Source organism: Mirounga angustirostris, unplaced genomic scaffold, assembly GCF_029215605.1.
Source record: "Mirounga angustirostris isolate CCGP_5_RB_7025 unplaced genomic scaffold, mMirAng1.0.hap1 SCAF_5, whole genome shotgun sequence".
In the NCBI taxonomy this organism is placed as follows: Eukaryota; Metazoa; Chordata; class Mammalia; order Carnivora; family Phocidae; genus Mirounga; species Mirounga angustirostris.
Genome location: NW_026991713.1, coordinates 149,405,323 through 149,428,880, shown reverse-complemented (window position 1 = coordinate 149,428,880; position 23,558 = coordinate 149,405,323). Strand labels below are relative to the sequence as shown.

The 23,558-nt window shown below is 47.2% G+C and overlaps 1 protein-coding gene across 1 annotated transcript in view; it reads right to left on the bottom strand.

Moving 5' to 3' along the window:
* SNX29 (sorting nexin 29) overlaps nt 1-23,558 on the bottom strand; it is a 517,029-nt gene that overhangs the window by 230,834 nt on the left and 262,637 nt on the right. Inside the window, exon 15 of the mRNA XM_045874993.3 lies at nt 19,658-19,764. Within this exon, the coding sequence (XP_045730949.2) occupies nt 19,658-19,764 (107 nt within the window). The remainder of the gene's footprint in view (nt 1-19,657; nt 19,765-23,558) is intronic.

Genomic DNA, 23,558 nt, shown 5'->3' with positions numbered 1-23,558 from the left:
ATTGCACGATATACACGTGTATCAAATCATCACACTGTATGCCTCTTACACAAACCTAAGGTATACGTCACCATGACCTCAATAAAGCCGAGGCAACAGCAGGGTGTTCCGAGAGAGGGGCTCTCGAAGTAGTGGACGCCCGAGTGAACATCCGAAGGACATGAGGAAATGAGCCCCTACACACACCCCCGGTCACTCCCGTCTCCTGAGGAATGGACTTCGCTTCTTCGCCTCCAAAATGGAGAATACAAAAAATACCTACCCTCATAGGGTCGCTATGGGGACTGAATGAGACGGTATGTGTAGAGCACACAGCCTAGTGCCTGGCCCAGCAATGTTCAATCAATGCTGAAACCAGCCTCCCACGCCCCACACCACCCCCTCCCCATCAGGAACCCCTCCGCCACCTTTGCCTCCACCACCTGCTTATCACCGTTAGGGTAAGGATGAATAAAGAGGTAAGCCCCTGAAACAAACCGGGTTGTTTTCGGTCTTCTTAGGTCCTTCCACACCCCGATCCACCCACATTCTGCCTCCCAGCGGACATGATACTTCCCAGCACAGCGACTCCTTTCACCACTCCTTTCAGGCTCAGGTAAGAGAGCAATCTGCACCACCAAGCATTCACCACTTCTGACAAATACACCTATTGACATTCTTACCTAGTGCATCGTAGCGAAAGGCAAGGATTTTTCCAGCACTCGGGTAGGCACTACCTAGTATGTATGGAGAACTGAACCCTTTCCACTGGGACCCACGTGCCTCCCCTTTCCTAATACTCATGGGCATGAAATCACACCGGAACTATTCCTAGGTGGGTGCTCAAAAAACCTACACATACACTGCACACAGACTCTCAACTCTAGTTCCTACAGATTTCAAATAATCAGAAAGCTGATATAACCAGATTTTTTTGGTAGTCTCACACTATGATAACTGATGTTTGTAATTATGGCCTTGAGGCAAGGCAAGTTCCTTAACTGCCTTCTAAATTATTGAAGATCAAATTATGTTCAGTTGCATTTTAGTGTTAAGTGTATTTTAATTATATTCTCATCTGGAAAATTAGTAACCCACACAGCTGAAATAGATCATCAAGGAAGCTTTGTGAATAAAACATTCTGGATAAAGCTCAGATTTCCAGAATGTCCTCATAAACCCATATTCTGCCATCACTCTAAGTGAGAATTTATATCCTTCCCCCCCCCCAAAAATGAATATGACTGCTTATGAACAGGTATATTATGGAATCTTAATTTTACATTAAGTGAGGAGATATATAGTAGGCAAGAAAACAGATGAAGCCAATGTAAGGTTAGAATCAAAAACAGGCCTCAACGCTTCCGTTTTAGGTAGGGATGAGCCCACATTTGCCTCTGAGCTTCCTAGCAGCCAAGGCAAAGAAGGAAACATCATCAGTGACAACATTCATAGCACCCACAAGAACTGACTACTTAGTCAAGAAAATCATTCCTGGTACCTTATACCTAAGAGCAATTTCTGTCACACAGAAATTGCACACAGTGTGAGCGACCCACGACATCCTTACCTATGTGTTGCAGAAAAAAACAATGACGATTTTCAGAAGGCTGTATTATCCAAACACCCCAAGCAAGGACACAGATCAAAATTCAAGTGCCACTGAAAACAGACAGGGGATGCTGAGCCAGGGGAATAGTAGGGAGACAGAAGGTAGTTAGGGACTATCTGCTGGGAATTTTGTGTAGCATCTGAAAAAGGAAGGTCTAACTCCACTCCAGCCAACTGCCACTGTGTGGGAATATGGGCCCAGAGCTTCCAGAGAATCCAATTTTTCAATTATGGAATATTCCAAGCTTACAAGAACACATAGCTCTAGGAAATAAGAACTGTAATAAAGCAAACACCTGTATACCAACTCCCTGCTTGTATCACTTAAGATACTGAACCTTCTGGTACTTTTGAAACCCTCGCCCCCGTTATCACTGCCCTGATTTTTAAATGTGTCCTCCCTTTGGTTTTCTGTATAGTGTACCCCAAGTGTGAATTCCTAATCTATCTCCTGTTCCATTCTCCACTTTTCTGATCTTTATAGAAACAGGCTCTGCAGCAACTTGCCTTCTTCAGGCCACATAATATTCATGAAACCCACTCTCATGATGTACATGGCTGACAATCACCCACTTTCATCACTACATTGATTTCTAGGCTACATTTCACTTCTTTTTAAATCTATTCTCTTGTTGATGGACATTTGAGTTGTACTGAATGTCTTGCCATTATAAGCAATACAATGGACATGGCTGTACGTATCTTTCCTGGTGCGTGTGGGCAAGTGCTTCTTTAGGGTGGAGCTAAAATCTAAGTTTTAGTTATAGCCAAACTAATTCCAATCAAAAAAGAACACTATGTAGACTGACTCTCTACGGGCTAGACAGACTATCAGCTGCTGGCCTGCAGCATTCAACTCAGGCCAACAGCTCCGTGGTGAACTATAAGATGATTCTCTAGGCAGTAAAGCAATTCAGACCCCATGTGCTCCTGCCCATGATCCAGCTTAGTTCAAGGGCGGAAGGGTCTCACGTGGAGAGACCATATGACCCTCAGGCAGGTGTTGGTGAATGCCATTTCTTGCTTTTGAAGACTTCTGGACAGCAGAAAGTTTGACCTTATGCTCATTCCCACAAACCCAGAGGGAAGACACACGTGCTACTGACCGACGACAGATCCCAACACCCTTTCAAAGCCAGATGAGCTGGAAGGCAATCTGACAGCCTGTTAGGAGGTCACATTATGCACTCAGAAATGGCACTATTAATACACCGATTACTGGTAACGCCTCCAGAGAGGGGATTTGATTTCAACGATAAAAGTTCTACAACTCTGCAGAGAGGAGGATTCCAAGATGGAAAAATTCAATACATTCCAGTCAAAAATAAGTCTATTATGTGACAGAGAATACCTCTATTTATAGATCTATACATGGATTCAGGTGACTGTATCTATACATGGAAATAAAATGTTGTCACAACAAACCCCCAAGTGTCTACAGTGACTATCTCTGGGATGAACTGCAGTGAATTTTCTTTTTTAAAGTTTTACTCTTCTGTACTTTTTTTTTTTTTCCCCATGATCATGTTACTTCTCTTCCTAGTGACAAGAGAATGTGACTTACCAAATTGCCCTTCATTTGTGATGGCTTTTCTCCTCAAGAGCCCAAAATGGATCCTCTCCAACTAGAAATGCTCTTTAAGAAAATGATGAGAGGTCTTTCAAAATGGGTATGTGTCTCCAAGATACTCCACTGTGCTGGGCAAAAGGTACTACACCTGACAGAAAGTTTCCAGAATGACAGCAGAGCAGACAACACAATCAACACCAATGGAAAATTGTAGTGTCCGTGCACAAGCTATACAAGAGTAGGTCTCTGAAATGTACTTTTTCGTGGTTCTCATAAAGTTTTATTAGAACATAGATGAGCCTCCCTTTATTCCTGTCAAGTGGCAATAATCGTCCCCTCCCTTCAAGCATTTAAGAGCATTAAATACGCCTACTGCCTGACCATGACAGTAGGCAATTCTAACACATGAGCTCCGCATCACCACCAGCACCACCATCATGAAGGAGCAGAACCATCTAGATCTGGGACAGGCACACTGCCACCTGACTTCGTAAATCAAGTCTCACTGGTACAACCACACCCTCTTGCTTACATGCCGGGCAGGACTTCCCTGGTACGCAATGCAGGGCTGAGCAGCTGCAAGACAGACTATGTGGCCTGCAATGCCTAAAATACTTCATATTTGGTCCTTTATAGAAAAAGTTGTACAGACCCATGGTCTAGAAATTGTCAAGTGCTATACACACACACCAAGTTATAATTGTGATGTGTCAAAAAATTGTGGAAAACTTACATTTCTTTCCCTACATCCATGAAGGCTATTGGCACAGAGTTTTAGAGGCAAAATGGCTTTTTAACAGCTGACAGCCAATTTAATCCACTCAGTTTGATCACTTTTCATCCAAATTGACCACCGCCTTGCTTTAAAATATATGCCGTTGAAGCAATTCAAACCTCAAACGCCAGGAAGGCAGCTGTTATGTTATTTACAGAGAAGCCAGAATCTTGCTCTCCTCCTGAGCTCCAGCAAACGGATGGAGGAATTTTCCATTAATTTTAAAAGCTTTTCCTACCAAAGGCAGAGAAGATCTTTCAAGAAAACAAAAAAGTAATGTCCTAGCATTTAAATCCAGTTTTCCTCGCAAAGGGAAAATAATTTCTACATATTACATAGTAGGAACTGGGTCGTTCCCACCGAACACATTCCATTTAGAGGAGGAGAACTGAATTTTAAAGGCTCCTCTTTAGAAGCATTCATCTCAGACACCTGGAAATCAAAGAGCTGGTGCACAGAAGTTGTTCCTTGTAGAAAAAAAGTTTAAGTTTCTCTAAGACTGATCTCCCTTCACTAGACTGTTAAAAAATGCATTTTTTTTTTAAACCACCTGAGAAGGTTCAGGGTGGGGGGAGAAATCAACAAAACCCAATTTCAGTCTCCTTCGCTCAAGTATCCTTGTTTGCGCAAAGCAGGCCATGGAGTTGCGTACACAGCCCAGGGAAGTATGTGAACTGGGGCATTCTAAAGGCTCCGTGAAGGGGAAAAAGGTCTTTTAAAAAGGACTTGTCACTGTGCAAAAGGGGCTGAGAGTCTGCCCGGGCGAAGCGGGGTTGGCCGCCCTGGAAACGGAGCCTGCAGCTCACATGGAGGAAGACAGGAGGCAGGGCGCATGCAGCTCCTCGCTGCACCTGTGCCAGAGGTAACATTGACCTTTGTCAGCAGGATCTGCGGAGAAAGCAGGGTGCTGGTGGGAAAAATCAGCCACCAGAGAAGCTGTGAGGCAGAGCTGTTGGGTAAAAAGCAGAACTCAGCAAGCACTGGGCAGCTTGGCGAGCGAAGGCGCTTAGGTTGGTAGGAAGAGAAGGACCGGCCGGGGATTTGGGCAGCCTGTCCCGGAACAAGCCTGGTGAGGGATCTGGCAAACGCAAGCTCTGGGGAAGCTGTAACGGGGGCAGTGTGGGAAGAAAAGCAGGAGGAAGGCCTTGCTGCCCTGTGGAGGAGCCCAGGGACCCCACAGCTCTTCATTCTGTTCATGTCAATGCCTGGACAGGAGAGGCGGAGAACTGAGGAGGTGGGGATGTCTTCTCCTGGGGGCTCCCCCTGCACCCGGCCTGGAATCAAAGACCCAGAGAGGCACAGAGCAGTTCCAGGGGCAAAACATGCGGCCCACAGCTACGTGAGAGCAAGCTGGGCGGGGAAGGGGGCGGGGGGAGCTAGCCTGGAGACCAGCCATGACAGGGTCTCATCTCCTACGAGAGGACGGGGCGGGGAGCCAGGACCCGCTCTCAGGGAGCAGAGATGATGCTTTCTGCTGTGCAATGGCTGCAGCATGAGCCCAAAGCCACCCAGATCCTGCACAGACTGCAGAGAGGTGAGCACTGTGGACGTCCCTGGCCTCAGGGGGAGGGGTGTGTCCTCAGAAACCCACAACAGCTCACTGTCCCTGAGTAAGCACATGGGTCATTCCCAGCCCATCAGTAGAGACAAGCCCAAGAGAAGACTAGACTCACAGCTACTCCCTGACTGGTGGGGCTCACGGCTGTTCAACTCAGGAGGGACACTGTCGGTCCCCCACCAGGTAAATGAGACGAGTCTGCTTCGCCACCCACGGAGAAGAGGGAACAGCAGGAAGCAATGCCTACCATTCCTCGTTTGATGAGTAAATACTACACATCAGACATGATGATTCCCAGGCCATAGATGAGGACAGTCAAGGCTCCCAGGGGCTAGGTCAAAGGGCCAAGGCACACACCTAATGCCATGTTAGAACCCTCACACTCTGGCCAACCTGGGGACAGACCACCTCCACCATCACCTGTAGTTAAGATTCAAGAAGGATTCTTTCCAGCAGGGATGGGTTACAAGCCTCGGGTCTGGAATTTAGGTCCCAACTCTGCCACCAAGTATCCATGTGACCTTAAACAAGAGTCATGTTTCACCATGCCTCAGTTTCCTACTCTAGAAAATGTGGGTAAGAGTAATATCGCTACGGTGAGCGATCATAGGGGTCAAATGAGATAAAGTGCTCAGAAAAACACCCAGCACAGTATAGACACTGAATACATGTAAGCTAGCCAGCCTGACAAAGATCTTAACAATTATGAAGAAAGACACCCGCCCAGAAGAACAGAAAGGCTCAAAATTAATGCATAAAAAGGATTCTTTATGCTTTTAATTTTTTTAATCCACTCAACTATGCCCCCAAAGTGGATTAAACAAAAATGTTCAACTTGTTCTTTCTACAGAGCTGTTGGATCAAAGCAAGTTATTAGCTGAGCTACATAAATTCATTTGATTAATTTGCACTGGAATGAGCAAGAAGCGGCCAGCAAACCTCAAAGCCGCGCCAGTCCAATTTCAGGTCTATTTCAAGTTTTAGGAAAGTATTCCACTAGAAGACAGTCATAAAATGTGTCAGGAAACAAATGGTAAGCTGAACCTCCAACAAGGGCCGTCAAACCCCAGGGATACCTTTGTCCACAAAAGCACCGTCTGAGGGCGAGGTGGGTGGGGGGATCGCAACCCCTGCTGGCCTTGGAGCCAAGTTAAAATGTCAGTTCTGCCACTTCCCAAGTGGTGTGACTCAGGACAGTCTGCTCAACCTTCCTGAGCCTGCTTCCTGACCTGCTTACTGTTTAAATGAGAGAATGCGTGCGATGCTCCAGTCCAGCTTTTGACACGTGATAGGTGTTTATTAAGTGATATCAATTGTATTCATTTGTATTAACCTTTCGTTCATTTACTCCTCCACTTCTAGGTGAGTGAGCCACTTTGGGGAAAACCACTACTTGTTCCACACGGGAAAGTTGCTCAGATGAATGTTAGCAGCACTTCTGACATAAAAGCTGTGACGGTGGAACCTCTGGCTTTTGCAAACCCATCACCAGAGCCCCCTGGCTGTGTCCGCCTCTCAGTCAAAGAGAACAGGCAGGTGATAGAAAGTTTTAGTTCCTTTAAACAAACAAGAACATCAAGCCGTTAGAAGCCGAGTCCCATGTCTAAAATGACAGGGTGCCCTCAGGCAACATTTTTCACCAAATGTTTCCCAATTACACCCGCCGAGCCAGACCACTACAAACTGTTCAAGCTAGGAGTCTTCAGGTGTCGTCCCTTAGGACCAAATTGCAGGGGTTTTTATGAAACCGAAGTCTCTGCACACCACTGACTTGACCCATAAAACTACCATCTTCCCGAACAGGTCAGCAATGGCTGGCTGGGCTTTACAAGGAACTTCAATCAAAGGGCCAAGAGCGGCCAGCGGGTGGGAGGCATGGCAGGCCCTGGACACCTGTGTCAGGGGAAGCAGACCGGAGAAGGCCAAGGAAAGAGAACATTTTCCAATCATACTGCTTTTGGAAAAACAGACATTCACTGTTGCAAGTGAACGGAGGAAGACTCTAACAGGCACGACCAATGGATAGTGCTAGTAAAGAAACTCTGACGATGCTCGGCTTCTGCCCCCATTGCCTGGTTCCTCAGTGTCCTCCTCACAACCTGGTCAGACCTCTGGACCTACTCTTCAGACTGCCCTTCTGCCCTCTGGCTCTCTGGCAAACTCCTGCTCTGCCTTTAAAACCCAGCTTAGAAATAAAGAGTTGTGGAGTCTCTTCTCTAGAATACACCAAACCACATACCCTCCACTACCACATCTCAAAGCTAACCCCCTCTTCTCTGTATTCCGTCTTTTGGTTTCACTGACCCCTTGCTGCTGGAAATTACAGTTTTACTCCCCTAGTAGGCTGTGAGCCCCTCAGGCAAGAACGAGGGTTTATGTATCCACGTGTCGACTCGTCTGGCGCTCAGTCATTCATTCTTTCATACGTTCATTCAAAACCTGACTAAGCACTGACGTTGGTGCCAGCATCCGCCTCTCTGGCACCCACTTCCTGTCTAGCAATGGCCTCTAGCAAGTTTTCACTTGCCCCCCCGCCGCCTTCATTCTACATGTGTGAATGGGGCCCCCCCTCAGCCTAGCCCATGAAGGAGACCCTGTGGTTGGCTGAAAAGGGACACTGGGATCTAAGCCGGCTCTATCAGAGTCAGCTTAAGGCTCTTGTCGGGAATGCAAACAGACTCTTGCTTTGTCCTCTGAATGTGAACCTGGCATAAGAACATTTATCCAGGAGTTATCACAGCCTCGTGTGACTGGGGCGAGGGGGCAGGGGGTGGCAGGGGCACTGAAGATGAGGCCAACCCAGAAATGACAGAGGCAGGAGCCAGAGAGTACAACAGGAGCCTGATATCACAGCTCACAGCCCCCAATTCAGCCACACCTAAAGCCACACAGTCCCTTGGGGCAAGGACTTCTCTTTCTGGGGACAGTCAGGGTGGGCGGGGCTCTGATGCAGTGACAGGCAAACCCTGACAGTCCAAGACTGAACACACCTCGGCCTGCTCCTGCTGTCACCCAGCCTGTAGTGGCCCCAGCAGGATGACCGGGCAGCACCTCCAAGCTGGTGTCATCCTATAGCTAGCCCACACGGAACATACTGCTTCCAAGACCACCATGGCAGGAGAAATGAGAATTAATTCACATCACACCCCCTCTTCTTGGATGACATCATCACCTCCGCTGACAGCCCAGCAGCCAGCAGCACCCACAGGGTCCAGACCTGACCACAAGGGATGTGGGGAAACGCCCCGTCCTCTTGGTCCCGGAAGAGAGCAGTGAGACAGGCCTGATAAACGCACAGCACAGTCACTACCACCTGCAGCCCAAGACTCCTCTGTGCACTAAGCACCAGCCAGGTGGCAGGGATCACGGCCCACGCCAGGACTACAACCGTGAACGAACGAGGGGGAATGAGGGCAACAAAGACACAGACAGGACAGGCCGCAGCAACACAGCACTGACGGGACCAGGAGCGGGGACACGGGCTGCAACAAGGCCCCCCGAGGAACCGAACCTGGCCTTCAGCAGGGCGGCGGGGTGACCGGGGAAAGTTTGTGGGGGGACAGCTCAAGGATCAAAGGCAGCAGCCGGAGAAAACGGGGAGGGAAGATGGAGAAAGAACAGGGATCCACGTAAAGACCAGTCCGTGGGCAGGCCTGGAAAGAATACGTGCATCTGGGAACAGAAACAAACCGGGAAGGAGGGGAGACCTGTGTCTGAAGAGGGAGGCAAAGAGCTCGAACATGCAGTGTCTTATATTAAATATAAAAAATGGGTCACGTTCCCATGAATCTAAGTGCAAAGGTGAGCCATTCAAGTTTTATGCAGAAAAGTGGTCTGGACTGACTGGGCTGTTTTTCACCATGCCAACCTTGAGGATTAAAGTCAATGCCTCCCTCCTCCCGGTCTCAGCCCTCAGCCTCCACCCCGTCCCCCCAGCTGCTAGAGCTCCATCTGCTAGTGACAACTAGCATCTACAACATGTAGATGTTACGGGTAGGCTGGGACACTCCTGTGCCTTCACCTGGCACATTCTCAACACTGAACCCAACCCCAACAGGAGGAGCACCTCCCATACCCACTGCTATAAAGACAATTCTTTCTGAAACCCAGAAGTAGCTTCAAGAAGCCACTTCCCACTTTAGAAGAGGAAAGCAAATATAAAACAGGCCCAAAATAGCGTGGGTCTGAAAAGCTAAAAAGCAGCCACCCTAATTACAACTATTTTTATCTACTGCCCAGAAAGGACTAGTGGATCATTTTCCTTGGTGTTTAAGGAAGTTCATCTGTTCGTTGTCAAGTTTTCCAGGCTCCCAGATCAGAGACACAGGCGGAAATGAGACTTTAAGAGAATTGGAAGCCAAATGGAACATGCAGGGTGGAGACACTGAGCCAACAGCAGGGCCCGTAGCACCATCACCAGAGGGAGGCGAGTCCACCTTGAAATGGGAAACAAGAGATCCAAAGATCTACCAGAGAGATCAGAAGACGGGCAAAGACAGAGGCTAACGAGTCTGGAGCAGGTGCATGCCACAAGAGGAACACCAGTGTCACCTGAGGCTGGACATGCCCCTCCCAGAGCAATGTGTGACCAAAAGGCCAGAGGGACAGAAGGAAGAAGGAAGGTCTGCGGGTGAGCAGGGGCGCTGAGAAAAGTGGAACTTCTCCTTTGTTGCACCGGGTGGACAATCTACACACACACGGGCAGACTGGAGCCATCTGATGGGCACGAGACACTCGGGTTTGTTCATGTCGCTAAGGCTTACATCAGGGACCGTGTGTGTCATTAGAATTTATTTCTATTATCCCTCCTTCTCCCTTCCATAAGTCCCCCAGGTCTGACAAACTCATGGCTGGCGTGCTTGTCACTGCCCTCCATCCCCCTGGCTCCAGCTCAGAGCTAAGTGACAGCCTGCCAGCCAGGAAGGCCTGGTTCCGGTTTCTGGCCAGGCCACAGGAGGCGTCGTGGCGAACACGCTGGCTCCGGAGTCGGCCGGCCAGGGCTGCATGCTAGCTCTACATGCGCAAGCCCTGTGACCTTGGAGAGGGGTCTTCTAAGCCTCCAGTTTCCTCATCTGTAAGGATGCACCAAACATGCGATGATCCATCAGCACATGGCCTAGAAACAAGAGCAAGCCCTCAATGTATGCTAACTGCTATCATCACCATTGTTTGCTGGTTGCTTTTCTGTACATAAATGTCACCAAAAGGGGGCGCCTGGGTGGCTCAGTCGGTTAAGCGTCTGCCTTCAGCTCAGGTCATGATCCCAGGGTCCTGGGATCGAGCCCCGCATCGGGCTCCCTGCTCAGCAGGGAGCCTGCTTCTCCCTCTACCTCTGCCTGTCACTCTACTTGTGCTCTCTCTCTGTCAAATAAATAAATAAATAAAATCTTAAAAAAAAAAAATTCTAAATAAATAAATAAATAAATAAATAAATAAATAAATAAATGTCACCAAAAGCCCAAGATCACAGAGTGTACCAGCTTTATGCTGGAACTTACTTCCCATTAATAGTAGCCTGCCATCAAAATGAGAATGAATGTTGCTGGTACGCCATTTATTTCACTCATGAGCAAAAATTCAGGGAATAATTACACTCACACAGTAAATGATAAACATCCTATAATTTGAAAAATCAAGGTACATTATAAACCCTCAAAAAACACTGATGGGAGAAATTCTCCAGTTTCTGCAACTAATAAATTACAAGTAAAGAAGAAAAGGGTCTGGGGAAGATGCAGGTCCTGTAGATTGAGAGAGACTACAGGGGTCTATGAGCCAATCACAATGCGTGGATGGGCCCCATTTGGACCTTACACAAACATCTGTCTGGACTGAAAATTTGAACACTCAGCAGATACTTGATGATATTAAGGAATTATTGCTGGCTTGTAGGTATGATAGCGATATTATAGGGTGTTTTCCTTTTAAAAAATAAAGGACCCTTATGTTTTATTTGAGATACATCCCAAAGGATTGGCTTCCCATACTGTGAGAAGCTGGAAAGTAGAAAGATGTATGGGTGATGCAAGACTAGCCGTGAGTTCATGGCGGTTTAAGTTGGGTGATGGGTTCGTGGAAGCTTGTATGTTGTTCTGTCTACTCTTACATATATTTCAAGTGTCCACAGTAAGAATATCCTTTAAAAAAAACACTGATGGAGGGCGCCTGGGTGGCTCAGTTGGTTAAGCGACTGCCTTCGGCTCAGGTCATGATCCTGGAGTCCCGGGATCGAGTCCCGCATCGGGCTCCCTGCTCAGCCAGGGGTCTGCTTCTCCCTCTGACCCTCCCCCCTCTCATGCTCTATCTCATTCTTTCTCTCAAATAAATAAATAAAATCTTTTAAAAATAATAATAATAAAAAACACTGATGGAGCCACCTGTGGGAGGCAGCCTGCCTCTCCTGAGAACATCATGAGGGAAGGAGTTCACTCATCAACAACAGCACACGGGAGGTCTGGAAACCCATGGCGCCAGGGAGAACTTGCGAGCTGTCATCACTCCTCCCCATCTCCAAATTCCTCAACCCCCAAGGGCCAGGGCAGCTGTGTTGGTGACAGGGCTATGGTAAAAACCAACTGGAATCAGTGTATGAGCCAAGCCAAGGGCAGAATAGAGAAGAAGAGACGACCTGAGCTAGGCCACCTGGCATGACCTAGAGGTTAAGGTTCCTTCTCCCCTGAGAAGGGGGATCTGTAAAAGCAAGGGGCTCCCTGAAAGGTGCCCTGTTCGAAGAAGTCCCTTTATCTGATATTTCCATCTGAGATTCACCGGGACCGGCAGAGGCCTCCTTTATAAGACTTTTTAACGGTGCTGTGTGGGTTTGTTTGGGGTTTTTGTTTTTTTTTTTTTCTTTAAGAGCTCTTAGCTTTTACAAATATATTCTGAAATACTTAGGAATGAAACTGGGTTTGCTTCAAAATACCATGACAGACTAGGGAGTAGACTGGGATCAAGATGAAGCAAGAATGGTCAACAGTTACACCTAACTGGTGAAGAGAGGTAAGGAGTACAGAAGCTCATTAGGCTGTTCTGGCTTTGTACATGTTTTGACTTTTCCATAATAAAAAGATTTTAAGAAGTCCTTGGAGGTTTAGTCTTGTTAGTCGTTCATGCTTTAGTGAGAATTACACCTACCCCAACTCCTCACCAGTTTTCAGTCATACCTAACAAGCCCTTCAACTGTTTTGCTTCCTGAGAAAACCCCATCTTTCCCCCTCCCAAGGAGGTGAGAGCCTGCTCTCCATCACTCAGCATCTTGTGACTAAAATAATAAAAACAGGGCGCCTGGGTGGCTCAGTTGGTTAAGCGACTGCCTTCGGCTCAGGTCATGATCCTGGAGTCCCGGGATCGAGTCCCACATTGGGCTCCCTGCTCAGCCAGGGGTCTGCTTCTACCTCTGACCCTCTTCCCTCTCGTGCTGTCTCTCATTCTCTCTCTCAAATAAAAATAAATAAAATCTTTAAAAAATAAAAAATAAAATAAAAACAAAGTCACACCACTCTTCTCATTTTGAGCATCAGTTTAATGTAGATCTCAACCCAGAGTTCTTTATCCCAAGTCCTTACATGGGATACAATACTTTATTTAAAAGCTCATCTTTCTTTTGCATAAAAATGACTCTCAGATACATCAAGCGTGCTGGATACTTCTGGTGCCAACTTACAAAGCAAGTGCTGGTGGTATTACTGCTCCCAAGGTCCCGGCTGCCTCAGGAACTTCGACATTTTATTGAAATGATGATCACATTCACAGTTATCTACAACATGTGATTATGAATGTGTTTTTTACCAGCTTGAGCTTACTTTTCCATTAATAGTAACCTGCCATTATAAGGAGAATAAATGTTGCTAATATACCATTTATTTCACCCATGAGCAAAAATTCAGGGACTAACTACACTCATACAGTAAATGATAAGTATCCTATAATTTGAAAAATCAATCAACAGCTAGCTGAGTCCTGACACATGGGAGGAAGTGAAGATCTGTTTGCAGAGGATGGACTGGCAGTACTCAAGCACAGGACCCACAGGCAACTGACAGCGGGGGTGCGCGGCTGTAAGTCAAAACTTAGGTACAAAGAAGGCAGGTGGTAAAGGAGCCCTGGGAGGAGACGACAGAAGGAGAAATGGCATCATCTACTGATCATATTCTCTCTCTCTCTCTCTCTCACACACATACACACACACACACACACACACACTTGACCCTTGAACAATGTGGAGGTTCGGGGTACAACCTCTGCACCATCAAAAATCTGCATGTGACTTTTGACTCCCCCAAAACTTAATAGCCTACTCTTGACCAGAAGCCTCATCAAGAAAAGAGTCAACTAACACGTATTGTGTATGTTACATGTACTGTATACTTAAAGTAATCTGAAGAAAAGAAAATGTTGAGAAAAATACCTTTACAGTACTATACTGTATTTATTGAAAAAATCCCCAATATAAGTGGACCCACACAGTTCAAGCCCATGTTGTTCAAGGGTCAACTGTATAAATAAAGCTTCCTATGAGCTAGGGCACTTTGGACATTAGTAAAAGAAACAGATTCTAACCTAACAAAAAAATAATTCCTGTGAACAGAGAAGTGGGAGAAACTGGCTCAGAGAAGGGACTGGAACCAGAACAGCTCCGGCAAGTTCAGCAGGAACCACAGGAGTAAGCAGGAGGCTGCTACTGAATGAACAGCCCTCCCACATACTGCTGCTGTCCACGCAGGACTAACAGTCCTGTTGGCCTTGGCTCAGACACACCTCTGCCCCGGGCCAAAGAAGGGCCGAGAACTGGGATTTACTCCCCGCAACAGAGCAAGCTGTGGTGAGGGGTCATTCAAATCATCATCATCATCATCATCATCATCCGAAGGGAGGAAAGAAGGCACAAAATTACCTCCTGTCTGCTACAGGCACTGAACTAGATTCTTAATATTCGATCCTCAGAGCAACCCTGCCAGCATGTGTCCTTAGCTGCATTTTACTGATGGGAGAAACGGAGGCTTAGAGAGGATAGGAGCACCACCCGCCCACCCGGAACACGGGGCAGTAAGCGACAAATCTGCACGCGGTCTGTCGGATGGGGACAGGTGTGCTCGTCAAGCCACAAGGCTGTAGAAGGCAGGCTGAAGAGATGCGGGATCAAAGTCCAAATGCCACCAGCATTTTACATTTTTCTTGACAACAATGGCTGGAGAAGAATGGGAAAATCTCTACAGGAGAGTCTAAACCAAAGGAATCGTACTTAAAAGAAGTAAAGAAGAATCTTAGATCTTTCTTGGACATGTCCGTTATCTTTTTATCTTCAAAACCCTTGGTGACAAGAAATCCATTTCCCCTGATGTCTAGATCTTCAAGACAGATGGGAAGTTTACAGAAGAAATTCCAAGCTTCATTACTAACAGTCCCAAAGAAAAAGGGAGGAACATATTCTAGAAGCTCCCATAAAGTGCCTGAGCTCTGCAGAACGGTTGGTAAGGACATGGCCCTAGGAACCCATGAGGCCTAACTCTACATCTGCGCTTCAACCCTGCTCCCTAATGATCCCAAGAGATGTGCCTGCCTCACCCCCCAGGCTGGGAGCTTCCCAAAGACAGGCACTGCATCTTACTCCTGTTTGTGACCAAGGACCAGCCTGGGGGGCAATGAAGAGCTAATGCTACCCACTGATGAAACATCAATGACGCTGCCATCAAAAAAGAAGGAAAAGTCAATCTAGGGAAGTAAACGCCCTTTCGGGACCATCTCTGCTTTGACTCACATCTCCCATGAATCACCTCCTAGAACCATCAACTCTACTGCTCCTGGGGGTGGAAAAACCGTGAGAGAAGGAGGATGGAAGATGAAGCCTGGCCACCTAGAAGGTCCTCAATAAACACATGCTGAAGTTGTTGGAATTGTCCATCTGTCCCTCGAGGTCCTCTCCAGACTCTCCAGGCTAAAACTCCTCCAGAAATTAAATGTTAGAAGAGTCTGCCTCCTCTAAAGAACCCATGTTATCTCCCACTAGCCCTCTATCCTGAGCTACAGTGGTGCCCCGTACTATGCACGCTCCATCCAGGACTTCCCAAGTCACACCTACCACTTTATTTATAAACACTATACTGAACAGCTGAATCCTCTCTGTAGACTGACGTTCTGTTCAATATTTATGGAGCTCCTACCGGACGCTGGAATCATGTTAGGCAATTAATACACCATTAAAAAGGTATCATCTACAGTTCCCTCGAGGAGCTCCCAGCCTGGTGTTCTATTACATTTGCTTTGGAAGCAGGTAATTCCTGCCCAGAGGCGCTGGCTCCCTTCCGCTGTAACTAAGAGTGTGGGGTGTGCCCCTCCCAGCGCTGCTGCAAACAGCTCGTGCCACACCCTCCCTCTTCTCTACTGCTTGTTTTCCTCCTGCTACCCATTCTCTCCACTGGGACCAGGAGCGGTCCCTACTCCTCTGCCAGATCCGCCTTTGGTTTCTTACATGAGCATGGCCTTCTGGAGCAGGCAGACAGAATACAGGTTTGTGCTGCTGGACGGCCTGCGTAATTCGAATCCAGCCCTGCTTCCTACCAAGCCGAGAAATCTTGGGCACCTTACTCAGTTTCTCAAAGCTCCATCTGGGAACGGCATCCTCCTCGAGAAAGGCTGCTGAGGATCATGTGAGTTGATCTCCGTGTAAGCCTTAGCGCAGTGCTTGGACATAAGTGTGCACCTGACAGCTAGCTGCCCATATCGCAGTGGCTGTTGGGTAATTCGTGCTTTTATATTCAGGTTTCTCCCCTGCCAGATGAACCTACACCTGCCAGCATTTTGCTTTCCTTCTCGTTTTCAAGGGTGTCAGAACAATCTCTCCATCTCCAGTCCTTGGTCCCGATGCTCTCCAGCCACTGAAAGATAGCTTACAACGTTGACTTTGGGTACTGAGCTGTCGGCAGTGTGGGTGTCGGGTCCCTGAGCACTCATGTGTCATGTGCAGCATATGTGTGTGCAGGTGGACGAGGTGGTTTTAAGGCTCTGAGAGACAACTAGAGAAAGAATGTTCAGGAACTCCTTGTTCATTGGGATGAATCACAAAAGAGTAATTCAACCGTGGGGGTTCTTTGAATAGTCCTATTACATAAAATGAAATGCCTCTTCTTCTGCCCTTCTGAAACGGAAGGAAGTGCATCAACTCTTCCCCCACATGCTTTCATTACTCCAGTCGACATGTGTTTAGAACTCCTTGGTAAAAACCAACCACTGACAAAATGACAGATGAGCATCACAAAGAATGTTGTAAAGTGCTTGATTACTGCTAACCTAAAGGGTTCAGCAAAGGTCTTGGCGTAATGGCATGCTATTAATACTCAAAGAGGAAAGATGACTGGCCACTCACTCTGCCATCAGAAAATAATGAAAAATCAGCCTGGGGCAGTAAATGCAGAAGGAGAACATCTCTGCTTCAAGCTCACATCTCTCTCAGCTCCTCAACAACAGCCACCCGCTCTACTACTGGGTAAGGGAGTCATGGAGGACCAGACAGGAAGTTAAGGCTGACAAGAGATCCTTACACCCCAACCGCCACTCCCTCTGATGTGACGGCTAACAAGAACAACAATCCCAGTGAACCGGACAGTAACTTCGCATCACGCCGTCGTCTTCCCTGCATATCACTCAAGTCTGTGCAGTGAGACAGTGAGACTCTTGTCACCACCAAAGCGGGTGGGTGGCACGGCCACGACACGGCCTCCAAGGCCCTGTCATCTGGCCCACCAACTTCAGCAGCCACAGAGCCACCGCTCTCCCTGTCTGCTCTGGGACAAACCTGGGGTCTCCTTTCCGGTCCTCGAACCTGCCAACTCTTTCCCTGTGCAGGACCTTTGTCCTTGACATCCCCTATGCAGAAAGCAGGGACTCAAAAAACACTCCATCAACCACCCCACCTCCCACCCAACCAATGAACTATGGTGCTTTGTTCAGTGGGTCAAGTGGCCAGCCACAGTCTTCTTGAACCCTCCAGAGCTGGAGTTACTGATGAGCAGATCAGTCTTCTAGCTGATAGAACCTACATGTAGAACACTGCCCCCTCCTACCCCTGCCCAGTGCTCAGCATGCTCACTGGAGCCCCGGGACATGAGCACCAGCCTCTAAAGTATGTGCAGGTCTGACAAAGTCCTTACAACTGAACACCTTGCCCTGGGTTTCCTGAAGGAACACAGGCTACCAACCTACTTTCACTCTGCTAAGAACCCTGCCACCCTCCCTAGTTCATCAGTTCTTCATTCAACAAACCGGAGACATCCATGTCCTAGGAGAACTTAAAATACTTGCATTCAAGGGTTATTTAGCATTTACCATTGGCCAAGAAATGGTAGCTAAGTATACACAGATGTAAAAGACATGGTCTCTGCCCTCCAGGGACCTGAGGTCCTAGAGGAGACAAACACACAGGCTGACACAACCCTGAGGGTACACGGCCAATTCTCCTCTCTCCACCCAGGCTTTCTGAGAATGGAATAATGGCCCAGCACCTGGCACCACCACCAGCCAACTCTGGTCAATCACCTCACTGCATGAGACTGCAAGAATGGGCACTAGGGTGAGGATAGGCCCTGAGGGGACAGTCCCTGCCCCAACCTCCAGGCACTTCCACCCTGGTTTATAACTCTTGCCCTATCAGCCTATTATGCTAAGACCCCAGCTCATCCCCCCTTTGAGCTCCCTTCATTTAGAATTCAAACTGTTTCTCACCACCCTTCTTTAGAGGTCATTAGGAACCAGGTGAAACAGACCACAAGATGGTCAGCCTGAACCAGGAATAAGCTAGGGGGCTCCTCCTCAAAGGGCCCAGCTTCTAAAACCTACCCTGAGGTCAGGCATGTCTCCATGGCAATGGCGGTGTTTTTCTGACTCCAAAAATAAAATGTACTGTAGAATATTCACAAAGCACTGCAAGTATAATCATATACTTATATGCATGTATGTATACAAAAAACAGTATTCGTAATAAATACCAACATCACGTGACCACAACATATACACACACCTACACATATGTATTTTATCTATTAGTTGCCTATTTGAAAACTTGGCCTTCCAGCTTTACCACTGAGTATGGTGGTAATTAATGATTTCTGATAAAAAAAAACACACACACACACACACATACACTTTATACTATCAAAGAAGTACCCTTCTTCTTGATCAAGAGTGTTTTTATCATGGAGTTGTTAAATTACTCTGTTGTGTACCTAAAACTAATGTAACATTGTGTGTCAACTCTACTTCAATAAAAAGTATTTTCGTTAGATATGGATGATGAATGTTTGGTACCAAACAAGATCTGTATCTGGTGTTTAGCCTGTAGTCTATCAGTAAGCTGACTCGATGAATTTCCTAACAGGAAGTCATCCTTGAGATCCTAAATTAATCCCAATTTCACGTGGATTGGTCCTTTCATATACAACTGGGTTTGACTGGGTGATACCTTTCTAGAATTTTTATGCATTGATGCACAACTGAGACAAGTCTGTAGTTTCTTTTTCGGCTGTCTTTGTCAGCTTCTGTGACACTGGAGTAACGCAGACTGGAACCAAGATACAGAGATACAGAGATACATAAAGATAGAGAGAAGGCTTTAAGGAAGTACAAAGAGCAAAGGGCTGTTTGTACGTTCCTTGAAAGGCTTCCTACAAACAACTAGGAAACCATCCATCCAGGTTTGCTACCTCCTAGGGCACCTCCTTTATTTTTACAACTTTCTTCCGGTTTTTGGATGCGCTCCAGATAAGTAGGCTGCATCGTCAATTAATTGTTATAATAAACATTATCCTAAGAAATAGTCCATGTCATCCACATTTGCACATTTATCAGCATCAAAGTTGTTCGTGATGGTCTCTCCCGCTTTTAATCTCCTCCAAATCCAAAAGTAGATTTTTCCTATTTTTAACATGACATATTTGTGTTTTCTCTATTTCCTTGCCATAGGCACCAAAAGTGTCTAATTTAAGACTTCTGAAGAACCGGCTCTTAGTTTTCTTCAACAAGTACAATGCTTTTACCATTTTGTGTTTTGTCTTGTTGGCAGTGGGAGGGGAGTAGCGTCAGATTGTGCTGCTAACATCTGCATAAGAGGCTGGCCCTGTCCCCGCAATGTCCCCAGGGCAGCCAAAGTAAACGCAGAGGCCTCCAGCCTTACCTCGATGAGCTTTCTTTCGTAGGAGCTCGCCAGCTCCTCAGCCACTTCGCCCGGCTTCTGCTCGGTGACTGCAACTTCTCCATCAACGTTCCAAAGATTTGGTACAACTTTAGGGAAAGAAAGAAACCCCATAAACGTTTTAGCAGTAATTGAAAGTTATCCTCCCAGTTAAAATTTTTTTCTTCTTGCCGATGGCTTCTCCAAAGAGAAGCTTGTTTTAGGGCAAGGGGGGAGGGGGGGGTGTTGGCCCAGGGATCACACCACAACATTTTCACAGGAGTACGATGAAGTGAATAATAAGCTGTATTTAAAAATGGTGGGGCGCCTGGGTGGCTCAGTCGTTGAACATCTGCCTTCGGCTCAGGTCATGGTCCGAGGGTCCTGGGATTGAGCCCTGCAGGGCCTGCTTCTCCCTCTCCCACTCCCCCTGCTTGTGCTCCCTCACTCGCTGTGTCTCTCTCTCTCTGTCAAATAAATAAATAAATAAATCTTAAAAAAAAAAAAAAACAACGAAAACGGAACAACAGGGGCACCTGGGTGGCTCAGTCGTTAAGCGTCTGCCTTTGGCTCAGGTCATGATCCCAGGGTCCTGGGATCGAGCCGCACATCGGGCTCCCTGCACAGCGGGAAGCCTGCTTCTCCCTCTCCCACTCCCGCTGCTTGTGTTCCCTCTCTCACTGTCTCTCTCTCTGTCAAATAAATAAATAAAATCTTTAAAAATAAAAACGGAACAACAGTCACAGAGACAGATGCACCTGAGTCTGGGGAATAATCTTGTTACTACTTCCCGTTCGGGGGCAAAACAGACAACACGTTGACAAAAAGAGCCTGCGCTTCCGTCTTTTAGCATGGTCACATTTCTTTTTCTCTAACAAAAAAGTTCCCCAGGGCAGCATCATCTGCCTACAGCTCAACGTCAGTGGCAGAGGGGGTCAGAGTACAGGAAGAGCCGCTAAGAATTGCCATTTATAAACCGTATGTAGAGCGGAAGCTAGGCAGCTTTGGGAAAAGCTCTGAAATCGATGCATAATGACAATGCAAGGACATCCTAACAAGAGACTGGCTTCCAGATCAATGCAAGAATTAGTAGCACAGTAGATACCAGTGGGTGTTGTTCCTCCTTTCAGGGACACGTCCATAAATGCTCACTTTGTGGGGAAGAGCAGGAAGTTAGGACTGGGAATGAGCAGGCGAATTCCAAGAAAATCAGGGGAACATGGGCAGGAAGGAAATCCCCCAATGGCGTGTATCAGGAATACAGATTCGCCCCAAAGTCTGAAAACAAACATCGACTAAGCAGATTTTGTTCTCTGTGTGTTCCGGGACGGCAAAGTCGAGGATGCCCCCCAGGGCAGGAGCAGATGGTAATGAAGGCCAGCCCCCCGGCAACTGGGATTTGAGAGCCTGGGGAGAATGGGCAAGTGGGCAAAGGCTGAGCAAAAATGGGGGTCCTGCACCTGCGCTGCCTGCATCTGTGCCGTCAGCCCCCTGCCTAAGCCACAGCAAGCTCGAGCCCCAGAGGCAGCACAGCCCTGAATGACGACACCCAACACGCTGGAATGAACCCGAAGATGCTCCCATCCCAGGAGTCACAACGGCTCCAGCCACCGCTGCAGACGGTGACCCAGTAACCCTCCGCAACCTGAAATAGGTATTAAGAGAAAACTTCCAGGCTTCCAGTTAAAGGTGACAGACTGAATGCATTAATTTACATTCACATGCTCTCAGAGTCCCATTCAAATGCCCATTTTAAAAAATTCTAGTAGCACCACCCTTGAGAAAAACAAGAATGAGAGAGGAAACCAGATGACAAAATTCAAGAAGCTGAGAAGCAGGCAGATCACTGGTGAGGAGCGTGACAGGCCTGAGAAAGCTTCCTTCTTGGCTGTAATGGGGTCAGAGGAACAATCAACCTGATTAACTTGCCAACGGCTGATAAACCGCTAATACGAGACACTTCCAGAACTGGGGGTAAGCATGGGGCTGGCAGTGAAGAAATACAAAGTCTGTTTAAGCAGCAATCTGCAGGAAACTAGGGGTTTATTCTCTGAAGAAGGTAAATCTGTAGCTCAGACCAAGGGGAAGGTCGGGGTATCCAGCGGGAAATAGAAGAAATAATACTGAACTTCTTCCATTCTTTGCCCATTCCCAGAGAAGCCAGCAGCCAACATAGACCTACCTCTAAGCAGGGAGTAAAAAATATTGTCCTGGGAATCTAAGAGACTGAAGAAAAAGCCCTCAAGGGACCCATGTGAGGGGCTTTCCAGTGAAATGGCAGAGCCGGCTCGCCCCACCAGGAGCCGAGTACTGCGCACCATTAGCTGTTCCGTGTCCCACTCCTACTTGTGTGGGGCCGGCCGGAAGGCACCTCACAGCTGAGACAAGCTCTTAAGATGGAAAACAGGGACCAGAATCAACAGACAGAGAAAACAACTTTTAAGGAAAAGACCCCCAGGTTAGGGAAAAAGAAGACTCAAAAAGCAAACTATCAGTAATAATCCCAGAGAGAGAAGAAGATGGTACAGTTGAAAACAGGAACAAGGGGGTATTTAAAAAGAAGAAAAAGCAGAACACATAAAGGGGAAAAAAAAAAAGCTCTTTTGTAAAGCAAAACTGTGACAAAAGAAATGGAACACTGGATACAAAGCAGAGAAGGTAAGAAAATTTCCAGAAAACAGAGCCAAAGGATAACAAAAAGGAAAACAAAAAAGGAAATGGAGAGTTACCTTTGAGAAGAACCCAAGAAGGGGGGAGGGGGGGCCGGTCAGAGACAAGAAAATCAAAGACCTAATTCAAGAAAACGCCCCAGAACCAAGAGACAGGCATGTGGGGACGAAGGAGCTTGCTGAGCACACCTCGCAGGGGAGGGGGGCCACGCTCAGACACCTCCCAGGGGATTTCAGAACACAAGGGACAAGAGGAAGAGGACACTACCTTTTGGAGTGGAGGGAGAACTTTCACAAAGGATAGACAATTAGAAATGACACAGCATCTCTGAACAGCAACACAGCAAGCTAGAAAGCAAATAAGTGATCCTGTCAACATCCTAAATTATGTACCAAGCCAAGCCCTCTGGTAAGAAGGTGAAAACATCCTCAGACACGCCACCTTTCAAAAATCTTAACCTGGCCCCCACCCAAAACAGGAGGAGAAGAAATCTAAGAAAAAAGCAGAGCTTCTAGGAAATAGAGGATACAACACAGAAGTGAGAAAATTATTAATAATAACCAAAAAGTGGACAGAACCCACACAGCCATCACAGATGCGGCTGCACCCTGAAAGCATCCTGCAAAGGGAAAGATGCCCGGACAGACACGAAAGGCCACAGACAGCAGGATCCCACTTACACACAATGTCAAAAACACCTACTGGTTTCCAGGGACCAGGAGGAAGGAGGGATGGGGTGCTAATGGGTATAGGGCTCCTCTTTGGGGTGATGAAACACGCTGGATTCAGAGAGAGGTGAAGACCGTGTACTTCCTAAGCATGAACTGTATGGCACATGAATTTTCTCTGAATAAAGGAGCAGCAGTGGGAGTAGCAAACTGGAGGAAACAGGCCCTCAGAGCAGCCAGGCTTCCTCCAGCCACAACGGGTCCCCGCACCACAGGAGAGACAGTCTCAGGATCAAATGGACAGGTGCCCAGTTTTTAACATACAGCAATCTCCATGAGACAGCACTTGCATTTGGGTTAGTAAGGAGTTCACACAACACGAACCAATTTTTTTTTTTTCCAGATATTAACTCAAAAGGAATTTTAAAGTTGTGTGAAAATAATGATCATGTACCTTACAGCTCAGCTGGATAGCATTTTCAGAGTCCTAATAATGTATTCATGGCCCAGGAATCAAACCAGAAAGATGGCGTGTCTGTGCTGGGGGTCGGCGGGGAGAGGGGAGC